This window comes from Chaetodon trifascialis, chromosome 4 (assembly GCF_039877785.1).
Source record: "Chaetodon trifascialis isolate fChaTrf1 chromosome 4, fChaTrf1.hap1, whole genome shotgun sequence".
Classification (NCBI taxonomy): domain Eukaryota; kingdom Metazoa; phylum Chordata; class Actinopteri; order Chaetodontiformes; family Chaetodontidae; genus Chaetodon; species Chaetodon trifascialis.
Genome location: NC_092059.1, coordinates 4,035,199 through 4,047,505, shown reverse-complemented (window position 1 = coordinate 4,047,505; position 12,307 = coordinate 4,035,199). Strand labels below are relative to the sequence as shown.

Below are 12,307 nucleotides of genomic sequence, written 5' to 3'. Positions count from 1 at the left end.
ACATGAATTATCATTAAATTGGTGCAGACCTTCATCTTCCTCTCAGGAGCTTTTGAAAACTTTGATGAGCTCTTTGACATTCCCATCAGCCTCGGCTGCACTTTGCGTTTTGTGCTAACTGGCAAAAGTTAGCATGCGGTCACATCGGACAGAGACGTTGAACGTTAGCTGCTAAACACCAGGATGTTAGCGTTTAGCTTAAAGCACCACTGTGTGCAGGTACAGCCTCGCCGCTAATGTCGCTGCAGACTTCATTCTTGAATTTGTTTCCACTTATTTACACAAATTTGTTTGAAAGCAATCACAAACATCTTTCCTGTTAAATGAAGTGACTCTGTGTCATTAAACCTTTTAATTTCTGTCGTTTATTTTGTAAAATCTCAACTTTGGCGAGGCTTTTTTGTGAGTGTAAAAACAACACGATGCTCTGCGGATTTTTGGGTTTTTGTTGAATCGAACAGAGAAAACTCATTACTGATGTGATGTGAGTCTCTGCTGACGCTCATGGCTGTAAATCTGCTCGTATCTTACAGGAATATAAGCCATACATGTTCTGGATGAACATGATCGATGCCTTCTACCAAAGTCTGATCTGCTTCTTCATTCCTTACTTTGTGAGTGTGGCTTTCGTTTCCATCAGCTCGTCTTCACCCAGTAACTCTTCGTCGCTCGTCACTCATCCTTTCCACTCTCCTGTTCTCCCTCTGCTCCCCAGGCCTACGCTGACTCTGACGTGGATCTGTTTACATGGGGAACACCCATCACCACCCTCGCTTTATTCACCATTCTGGTGCACTTGGGCATTGAGACCAAAACCTGGGTAAGGAGCCTAAATTTAGCCTCGTTGACAGCAATGCTCGATGATTTCTTCAGGTCAGAAAGCCTCCTCTGTCCCTCAGTGCTGCGTTTTCTCACTTATATCAGCGTCCTGGCTTTGTGAGGGCTGACAGGCACGTGGATATTAAACTCCAGCTGATTAGATTGAACCAGAAAGCTCTGCAGCATCAGAGCCTATATATCAGCCTGACAGCACGTCTGCCTTCGTCCCTCTGCAATCTGGCTCCACCACAGCACAGCACAGCTCACCACAGAGCCCCAAAATACCTGTTTATCCCCCTTCAACACCACCACCACGCCGCCCCCCTGCCTCAGGTTTTATCCTCAGGTATCCACATGTGCTTCTCGTAAACGGCCCGTCAGTCTTGGTCGCGAGCCTTTTTAAATTTATGACCCTGCATTGAATCAGAGTCTTTTCCATTATGCTGAGGTTGTAAATTTAGCCTGACAAGTTTTGCACATGAAAAATGTCCTTTTCACGACCATCTTCCTGGACATGACGGCCGCCTCGCGCAGAGAAGTATTCATAGCGAGCGTCATCGACTGAAGGTAAACATTTGCACACGCTCAGCTGGCGGGTACTTCATTCTCTGGCTGCCCCGGAGCATAATGCATGCATGATGGGTAAACGGCCGCTAAAGTCAATTAAAGGTGTTTGAGGTGACGGCAGGCAGCGCTCTCTGTCTTCCCCCATCGTCGCTGTGAGGCGGTAATTAATTGTGTGCGTCAGGAGGGACAATACAGCAGTCAGCCGCTGTGTGGAGTTCAGTCTGTCACGTGTCGATCAGCCAGTCAACTCCAGAGGCCTCTGCTGTGTTTCCTCCATCTGACAGAACACACATGAACAAAGAACACATGTTTCCCTCAAGAGGCAGCGGAGAACCGAAAGAGAGCAAATGTTTGACGTAAACGTCATCACGTGGCCGTAAATAACTGAACTGCACATCAATGCTGAAGTCACTGGATGTGTTAAAAGGCGGCTGTCAACTTTATGAAGACACATGTTGTGTTCACAGCTCGCTCTGCTGCCCCCAAGTGGCCAAAATAAATCCAGCTGTAAGATTATATTTATGATGTGTTTGTTGGTCTATAAACATCTCTGAAGCTGTATAGACCTGGTTCACATTTGTTATTGAACATGTTTTTCGAGCATTAATTTATTGTTTGTGACATTTGGCTGCGCTCGCTTGGCTAATTGTTTACGTGTCAAAGCTCAGCTTATTCAGCATTTCTTTCTTTATAACGGTGTTGTTATCGTGTCTTCAGTGATGTCCAGCTTGACTTACTCAGACTCTTTAATATGTGCGAACTGATGGCTGTCCTCGTGTCCTTCCCCTGCAGACCTGGATGAACTGGCTGTCCATCACCTTCAGTATCGCCTTATTCTTCACAGTGGCTCTGTGTTACAATGCTTCCTGTCCCACCTGCTACTCTCCCTCCAACCCCTACTGGACCATGCAGAGGCTCCTGCAGGACCCCCTCTTCTACCTGCTCTGCGTCATCACGCCCATCACGGCGCTGCTGCCCAGGTACGCTGTGCTGGATGTGTGTTCGACTGAGTGCGCACGCTCCTCTCTCAAATATTTATGGCCCGTGCCATGAATTATATCTGCACCAGATGCCTTTCATGTTTATCCCGAGAGCCTGGCATTCATCTCTGAACAGCGCTGAAGTGTGTCCTGATGTCTGGCTCTGTTTTTCTTTGCAGATATTTCTACAGGGCGTGTCAAGGCACGCTGTTTCCCAGCCCGGTCCAAGTGGGAAGACAGTTGGATAAACTCCCCGCTGAAACCCGCAGGAACATCCTCAGCCTGAGCAGGGTCAAGGTGGGGTCGCCGCTCAGCCCCAAGCCTCCCTTCCTGTCCCTCAGTAAGCCCTCCCCTCAAGGTTGCAATAAGAAAGACCAGAGGGGCTTCCTCAAGACCTCGCAGGGGCCCGTTTCACAAACAGACGCAGAGGGCGGGAGGAGCCTGCCGGGGGCCGCAGACAGCGAGAAGGGCCTCTCAGATCTCTACACTTTAGTTCCTACAGAAATAGACACTCTGCCTTACACCAAAGACGTGCCTCCACCCTCGGGGGAGTCGCGGCCTCCTTCCTCCAAAGACTTGCAGTGTCTCAATAAGACTTTAGACGTGAGCGCATCCAGCTGGATCACGTCCACGCCGCTGCCCACGCAGACAGACAGCGTCCAGCTGAACCTGCCCCCTGACGGAGACTCCCAGTGCGCCAAGTACACAAGGAACTCAGAGGAAAGACTCCATTCCGAGCACGCCGTTCATCCAGCGCGGCGGGCGGAGCTGGCGGCAGATCAGTCGCTGCACACCACCCTGTGAGGCCTTACAGTCTTAAGTAGTCCCTCAAACTCCAATTTGCACGATTTTTTTTTTTTTTTTTAAATCTAATTTTATTGTATTTTTCAAGGAGATTCTTTTATAAAAAGATGCAAATAGGTACTTTATATTTTGGATGTTTAAAGGAGGTGTGGGAGATGGAGGAACTGGAATATCTTCCGTTCTTTTTTTGTAATCCTGGGAAATTTTTATATCGCAGAGATGCATCTCAGTACTTGATCAGGTTTTAATGTAAGGAAGAGTAGACATTCCACTGCTGGCTCATTAGGGAGTTTGTTTTCTCTCTGTGAAATGGTACTCTGTTCGTTCAGCTTGGCCTGTCAGTGCATTAAGACCTGGATCAGACGCCGCTGTGGCTTTGAATCTGTGCTGAAGTTTTCCATGTTTCAAATCCCCACAGAAACATGTTTCAGTGCAGACTCTCAGAGATTTCTCTTTAAATCAGCCAATTGTTGCGTTGGCTCAGCGCACAGCTCTGTCTCGTTGCTGGATTTGCAAAAATTTCTTTTGCTTTAAGACTGAAAAGTTTGTTTATAGCTGTTCTGTCGTACTTTACATTCCACTGATAAACTACAAGAGCTGTTGACTTTACTGCAATTATGCAAGAACATTTTGTCTTTATACAGCAAGAATCTACCAGAAATGATGCTGCATGTGTGTGTGTGTGTGTGTGTGTGTGTGCGTGCATGCGTGCGTGCGTGTGAGTGTGCGTGTGTCTTCGTTGACTGATTGGATCCCTTTAACAGTGCCAGCCAGTTTCACACTAAAAGACAAGTTTGACATTTTGGGAAATAAGTTTATTTGCTTTTCCGTACAAGAGCTACATCAGAAGACAGATACCACGCTAGCATTAGCGTTAGCGTAGCATAGCATAAAGACTGGAAACAGTCACATCCAGTCTGGATCTGTCCAAATTGAACCTTCCAGCACTTCAAAAGGTCATTCATTGACATGTCTCATTCGTTTAATCCATACAAAAACCAGTCCAACATGTAACTCCTGCATAGATTAAAAAAAGAGAGTGTGTTAATGTGCGAGCTCTACAGATGCTGGTGGACAGATGTTAGAACTTTGGACAGAGCCAGGCTAGCTGTTTCCCCCTGCTTCCAGTCTTTATGCTAAGCTAAGCTAAGCTAAGCTAAGATAATCATTGTCTGGCTTTAGGTTCGCACAAACACAAGAGTGGTATTGATCAATGAAGCTGGAGCCAGTAGCTGGTGAGCTTAGCTTAGCATACGGACCGGAAACAGTTAGCTTGGCTAGCAGCTAGCTCTGTCCAAAGCTAAAAAAATCTGCCTTGCAGCAGACCACTCCAAAGCTCACTAATAAACATTTAGCCTGTTTGTTTATAAAAACTGGAGTTTTCAGTCTTTATGCTAAGCTAAGGTAACAGCCTCCGAGCTGTAGCTCCATATTTAGCATACAAACATGAGCGAGGTGTTTCCCAAAGCGTTGGAACTGTTCCTTTAAGCACTGGTTAGTAGGTTGACAACAAGCTACCATCACGTTTCATAAACAAGTTTACTTGAAGGTCCGTTTCTTCTTCATGTGCTGACTTTGTCTGCGCTCAGTCTGACTCGTGCTGGTGCTCAGCTGTAAACCAGAAGGTGAAAGAGGTCTTTCCCAGATGTTAAAGACGCGGCTTTAAGAGTTAAATTTGCACTTTGAAAGCATTATTTTAGAATTGCCATCGAGTATTGTTGGTACCGGTGGCCTGTTCAGCGCTCAGTATGAGAAGGAGGGGAAGTTTGTTTTTTTTCCTTTCACACTTCTGAGAGGAATCATGATGTTCTTGTCATCATGCACAAACTAACTAGTAAAATGGAAAGATGCTACAGTTTGTTCAATTGTTAAGCATTTAAAGCAGTAGCACCTTTAATATTTTATGATTGTTGTTTATCTTGTGTCGTCGCAGTACATTTTTGTAAAGTGTATCATTTACCAAAGATCATTTATATTTCTGTATTATCTAAGCAACAGTATGTGCCTTAACACTGGATAAGAAATTACAAATCTGAGAGTTTGCTTTCTGTGTTGAATCTGTATTTGTCTGGAGATGACGCTGTCTGTGATCAATGAGGAGCATTGGATTTGGTGGAGAGGATATTGAGAGGCTACATGTTGTCACGTCTGTTTTTGCACACGGTGCCTCTTTCGGCATGTTGTTCACACACTATGTTTCGTAGGTTCTGTCTGTTCTGTGCTTTTGCCGTCACACTTTATGTGCCAGGATGAAGCTCGAGCGTGTTCGCTGCTCAAAGCCGACGTCCCCACTTTCACGAGTTCCTCACAGCGATGTTCGCTCTCACCGGCCCTGAACATATCTGAGCTCGATTTGTTGCCTTTTCATTCGTATTTTGGTCACGAGGTCGGCTCACTCTCAGTGTCCTGCTTTACTCAAAGTGGGAAATTATCTGCTGTTAAATCACTGAGTTCGGTATCATTCAAGGTATTCGTGTAGATCTCCAACAGAACCGAGAGGGCACAGAGCTCCTGGTGTTGTGTCTCTAAATAAATGGCTGGAAACTGCAGCAGCAAACACCTTCACCAACCTGGAAAAACTGTATTTTAAGTTTTGTTCAGATATAAGTTCTTGTTTTCAGAAATTGCTTGCACCGGGCTGCTTGTGAACAAAATAAAAATGATAGAAATAAAGTATTTATCCTTTGCTACCTGTTTGTTTGTTCAGAGAAATGTACTCTTTGCTTAATAAAACGTCTCAGTCCTTCATTCTTACACTGTCTTTGCGTTTGACCTGCTGAAAGCCCCCCCCCACACACACACACACACACACACACGCAGCTGTGTCGTGTCGGTGTGGTTAAAGTTCAGATGCTGAGGTTAGCTTGATCAATGCGCCTGTCTCGCTGAGCTCAGGAATTCATTTTGAGCTCCCAGGAGGTGTGAAGCGTAAACTAGTTCAAGTTGCTCCATACAAACTGGGTTACAATAGATCTAAAGTTTGGTCTCAGAGGACTGTTGCACTAAAATATTAATGTTTAATGTGATTTTGGGAATTTCTTTCAGCTTGTGCCCTGGTTTTGCTTTTTTTTGGGGGGGGGGGGTTTCTGTCATAGAAAAAACTCTGTTTGACTTACAAATGTGTTGATATTAAAGACGGTTCAGCGTGCACAGCACCAGGCCCTGAACTCAGCCATTAATCAGAAGATGAGATGTGCAGCTCTTTAGGCTCTTTAGGTCTATTTTTAAGCTACGTGTAAGCACATAGCAGATGAACAGATCAGCATTTACTGATCTTTAAAGGTTACTTGGAGGCCGCAAACTACATCTGTCATAGTATCACTTTATAAAGCTATTATAATCAAATCAAAGCTAATTATGAATCAAAGAGATGTGAAGCAACAAATTGTATCTATTTAGATTCATGTTTGTGTGATGAATGCAACATTAACAGTGTAGAAATTTTCATCCATCCATTGTCTATACCCGACTATCCCTTTTGGGGTTGCAGGGGGGCTGGAGCCTATCCCAGCTGTCATTGGGCGAGAGGCGGGGTACACCCTGAACTGGTTGCCAGCCAATCGCAGGGCAACATACAAAGACAGACAACCATTCACGCTCACACTCACACCTAAGGACAATTTAGAGTCACCAATTAACCTAATGAGCATGTTTTTGGTCTGTGGGAGGAAGCCGGAGTGCCCGGAGAGAACCCACGCATGCACAGGAAGGCTCTGCCCGGGGATCGAGCCGCCGACCTTCTAGCTGTGAGGCATGTGCACTACCTGCTGTGCCACCGTGCTACCCGTGTAGAAGTATATATGAGTGAAAAGACAATATTCACTCTTCCTGAGGGAAATATCAGCTGTTTAGCTGCTAAACGCTCCACTATGTTCACCAGCGAGCTGCTAGCTTCGCCTGTATTGGCGCTGGGCACATAGTGTAAAGTGAGTTTATCACTGGAAACAGATGGAAGCAGAGAGTGAACCGAAACAGCGAAGCTGTGAGCCGTAAAAACCAAAACAAAGAGCTGAAAGACGATAAATTCTCAGCAGAGATGAGAGGAAGTGCAGGGCTGGTTGGTGAGTTTGTCACTGCGAGCGTTCAATCCATCAGTAATATTAAAGTATCTGTTAAAGCAGCTCCTTCATGAGAGTCTTAAGCAGTGAAGTTGTGTCCCATCATGCTGTAATTACCACTTCTTTCCACAGTGGGTGCTGTTGAGCAAAGGTCACGCAGTTCCACATCAAACCCTCCACTGATGGTCAGTGAGGGAGCTTGAAATTACTGCTGCTTGAAAAGTGTTTGACACCTAAACTGAAGCATAAATGTGGTGTTAACTCTGCTGTCTTGACTCTCAGAGACTTTCCTGCTGGAATAAAAGTGAAAGACACCTTCAAATTAGTTTCAAAGGCAGTATGACAGCCCTGTGTAGCCCAGTGGGTAAATCACGTTAGGAAGGGTTAGAGGCCCACTGGATCCACCACACATGCTAAAACTGGAGCTTCTCATGATGCTGAAAAGCAGCTTGTTTAGGAAGGAGAGGAGGCTCCAGTTTCTGAAGGAGCCTCAGTGACACGTGCATGAATTCAGCACATCTGCACAAAGGTGTGATATGCAGTGCGAGGCCTTCAGAAGACGGATGATCTTTGGCCCGGTGTCGTAGCAGTTTGTCTTAGCGTGGTGTGCGTAACATCTGCGACGTCTTTCCAGAGAGGAGGACGTTATTAATGTTCCTTTAAGGCACAGCGAGGGAAAAGGGAAAGACAAGGCTCTGCTGATGCTGCCTTCAGTGAGCCGCCGCGACAGGACGGCCAAATTACTGACCGCCGCTGCACTTTCCTCGTCCGAACGCAGAGATAATGATGACTCCTCTCCCCTCGCTGTGCTGCTTGCTCCATCTCTTTCAAAGCCCGGGTGTAAAGCAGCCGGTTTGATCAGCTGTTTTTTCTGCATGTGTAAGTGTGGAACTTTTGTGCCGCCGTGCGAAGCTTCAGTCTCTGCACAACAGTGGTTTTTGTGAGATATCTGCTCTCGGTGGCATTAGATAAGCAGCACATGCAATAAAACATATCACATATTGTGTTCTGGGAATTTCCATGTAAAAGATTGATAATGTAATTAAACTCCTCCTCCTCCTCCTCCTCCTCCTCCTCCTCCTCCTCCTCCTCCTCCTCCTCCTCTCTGGAAGTGAAGGATTCCTCGCACTCTCCTCTCGCCTTCTTTCATTTTCTTTAATGACTGTTTTTGATTGCCTGCAGTCTACAGACAGACCGGAGACGAATCCTGCAGAAGCTAATGGAGTTTGATTTGCATTTTATCATCGAGGACCCTCATTGATTCTGGTCATTAAAGTCGCCTTGACCCACTTCATGACCCATTGTTTTAACAAGCTTAAATCAGGACATTTTCAATTTCCTCGGCTGCCTCGTATATAATCTGTTCCAATGAAGCCGTCAGAGAGCTGGATTATGGGAACTGTTTATGCTTTAAAAAGCCTCGCAGCCTCTCCGCCCCTCACTGAAGACTCGAGGACTCGCTCATTTCCACCAGCGGAGATATTCGCCGCATCACTTTTGATTCCAAATAACAAATGAAGGCTTTTTGCGAGCCAGGGCCATCTGTCTTCCAGTTGGTGGAGGCATTGTAAGGCTCCATTCTGCACCATCACGTAGGAGTGGTTTAGCCAAAGCATCATTGCTCTTTTTCAGTTTAACTTCCCACTGACGCAGGAATCCATCCAACAGGAACAGCAGGGACGCACACTGGACAAATAACACAAAGACAGGCAAACACCTGCGGCTAATTTGTTGTCTGCAGCTCACCTGGAGGAGGAAATAAGACACTGAGAGGAAAACAAGGCCAATCATTCTAATTATTGTATTTGTGTGGTAATTAAAACATAGCAGAAAAGGAGTGTTTCACCGGCCTCTCCAGACAAACGTTTCAGGTCTCTTTCACCTCTAACCACGGCCAGCAGGACTGATGGGTGTGGTCTGAAGTGCTGCACCTGCAGCCAGGTGCTGCTGAAGCTTTCAGGGGCTGATAATTTATTCCTGTAAAATACAGTTTATCCACAGAGGCTACAGGCATGCAAGCGGCTCTGTGAGGCTGTACGCTCAACGTCAGCAATAGTCGTGTTTGTATCTAATTTTCAAGTGAGTTTGAAAGAAAACTTTGGAAATGCGGCAAAGAAGAACACAAATGATGCAAATTTCCATCAATTGGTTTGGAGCGAATAAAGTAGGCTTTAATAAAGGCAGTAGAAGAAGAAGAGGTTGCGAACTGGGAACAAAACCAGTAGTTTGCCAATCAAACTTCATAGAAGAAGAAGAAACAAAACCCGTCGTCTTGGCCATTTGTATGTTTGTGCATCGTGGTGGCTGCAGAAATAACGAGAGTTCATTCATTGAACTTGTAACTTTAATGATGGCTCGGCAGCGGCATCTTACGATTTTTTACATATCGTCAGACCAGAAGCAACACACATTATACGTGCTTCCTGTCTAACAGCATAACTTCAAAATAAAGTACATTGTGTTCCGGTGAACATCACACCATGACAATGACAATGCTAACATGTTTTAGAAGGTGTAGTGTTTGCCCTGGTAACCATGTTAGCTTGCTGTCTTAGCATGCTAACATTCGATCACTAAACACAGAGTGAAGCTGAAGCTGATATGAGCGTCATCAGTTGTGCTTGTACTATATCTCGTTCATCTCTTTTACGCATATTAAGGGGATCACCAGAGCCAACAGGATCCACCCCCTGAGGACCACGGCATGGTTGTTGAGATGTTTCAGTCCGGACGTTTGACGGTCATCACTAAAGCCACAACGATGCTCTTAAAAAGCAGAAATCTCAGCATAGAGCAACATCAGGAAGAAGCTTTAAACCTTCATGCTGTGAAAACAGCGCAAGACACAAACCAAAACCGAAGCAACGTCCTCGTTTTTGCCTTATAAACGTTTCAGTCGAACATTTGCCCGCTCGTTCTGATGATGCCAACGTTCACATCCTGCAGAAGTGCTGAAAATCCCCTGAGCTGATGGGCCAGAGGTGAGAGGGCTGATCCGAGATCTTCATGTATCCTGATTGCAGAGACCTTGTCATGGCTGCCTGAGTGAGCCCTGTCCCAGGAATCACTCAACAGCCATGATAAGATAATCCTACAGTCCACATACAGACAACCTTCAGCGTCCTCCCCTGAACTCTGCACCACCCTGCAGTCACGTCCCTAAACTGCCAACTGTACGATTCAGGTTAATTGATATGTTCCAGGAAAAGAGACTCGCCGTGATGATGTCAATTTTAGGCACTCTTAATGCGTATCAAATGGCAGGGAGGGAAATGATATAACCATAGATGAGCACACATACAGTAGAAAGCAATGACCACCGCTATCGGCTAATGTTCAGCGTTAGAGCTTTACCCGAATCGCTGGCTGCTAAAACCCCTAATTTCCTCCATTTGAGATGTTGAACATGACACAGCCTGAGCAGAAAGGTTGATTGGAAATGATGAAACAAGCTCCTGTGTGTGCTGGAGTGTAAAGATCAGGCTGCAGTGTAGATTCATGGAGTTTCAGCTGTGATTGAGTGATGAAGTGCATCAGTATATTCGTCTCTTAGCCCCAGCGCTGAGAAACACGTTAAAAACAGAATTTTCTGGCCACTTGGGGGCAGCAGAAACCAGCTGCGAATGTCCCACTGACACATAGGTCGATACGGTGAACCTGTTAACAAACAGTTGCTTATTAACACGCCCAGCAGTTATAGAGTAACATCATCATCCATTTGTTTCCATCATGTTTGTGTGACCTGATGAAGGAAAGTCCAGTATTTTGCTCTCTTGTTAGCTCCATGTTTGGTTTCCACCAACTCCTGAGAGAAATGTCTCCTCTGGCTCTTCTGGTCGCTAACCACCTGTCTGCAGTTTGGTGCTGAGCAGGTCGTGTACATTAGGTTTTTTAAGGCTTTTTTAAATTAAAATCAACAAAGACAACACTGAGAGCGAACCACAACAGTGAAGTTGCATCTAAACAATTAGCTGAAATTAGCTGCTGACCTCATGCAACCCGCCACTTTTCTTGTTTGTTCAATTTCCTGTTTGGCTCTTAACTTTTTTTTATTTAATAAGAATTTAAAGCTGTGCGATTGGATGTTTCTTCTTCAGTGTTTTTATGTGCTCAGACTCTCTTATCAAAGAACCAGCGAAGAGTTCAAGCAGCAGAGGCACTTCAGATGTGAGTGACACAGCGGTCTATGGGGAAACTGAACTCGACTTGTACTTCTGCAACCAGGGCTCTCAAAGTGGCTCCAGCTCTAAAGCCCCATAAGGCCAAAGGGAGCAGCAGGTTCAGGTGATCATTCACTGAAGGTTCGTCAATATGAGCGACGCCTCTCACACTGTTTTCATCATCATTTGATAGATCGTTATTATTAAAATATCAACTAAAGCTGCTTTAAGTAAAAGTACCAGGATATTATCAGCAAAATGTACTTCATGTATCAACAGTAGAAGTACTTTAGGCAGCTTCTTTCAACGTGTAATATTATTATATATTATTGGAATATTACTGCAATGTTATCAGTGGCTCTTTAAATCAATCAAATAAGACAATCAAAGGCTGAACTGAACAACCGTGACAGACGAAATACGACCTGTGGGTAAAAAGGTTTGAGAAACACTGTTCTAAGGTTTAATTATTTTAACTCAACAGTGTCTCTTGTCGACAGCATGATGTGAAATAAGCCATTTAAAATCTAAAAAGACAGACAGAGACCTTGTGAGAGCAGCATCCATGTCTGATGCTTTGTGCGCTCACAGTGACTCCTAGTGTTCATGTAGAGTACTGCAGGCATGAACTACAGTAAAAGACAAAAGGATGGTAATTAATGCTGTGCTAACATCCTCTAAGTCAGCATGACATATTTATTTGGAATCTCCCTCATGCAAATACAGAGCACATTTCTATTAATAGTAATTATAAAAACGACCTCAGCAGTCATTTATGGCAGGAATATGAATATATTTGCATTTCCCCTTCTCTGTTACCAAATATAACCCCTGTACTTCCTTCATTTTGACCTTCGCTTCACCTTGTCGTTCCAGAGGAAGCCTCTCAGTGTTCAATGTCACAATAAAACTCCATATC

The 12,307-nt window shown here is 45.0% G+C and overlaps 1 protein-coding gene across 1 annotated transcript in view; it reads left to right on the top strand.

Annotated features, from left to right (window-relative positions):
- atp10a (ATPase phospholipid transporting 10A) overlaps positions 1-5,904 on the top strand; it is a 31,821-nt gene extending 25,917 nt beyond the window's left edge. The window contains exons 18-21 of the mRNA XM_070960892.1: positions 534-614; positions 716-820; positions 2,179-2,366; positions 2,546-5,904. Coding sequence (XP_070816993.1) covers positions 534-614; positions 716-820; positions 2,179-2,366; positions 2,546-3,170 — 999 coding nt within the window. The 3' untranslated portion in view covers positions 3,171-5,904. The remainder of the gene's footprint in view (positions 1-533; positions 615-715; positions 821-2,178; positions 2,367-2,545) is intronic.
- The last annotated feature ends 6,403 nt before the right edge of the window (positions 5,905-12,307 follow it).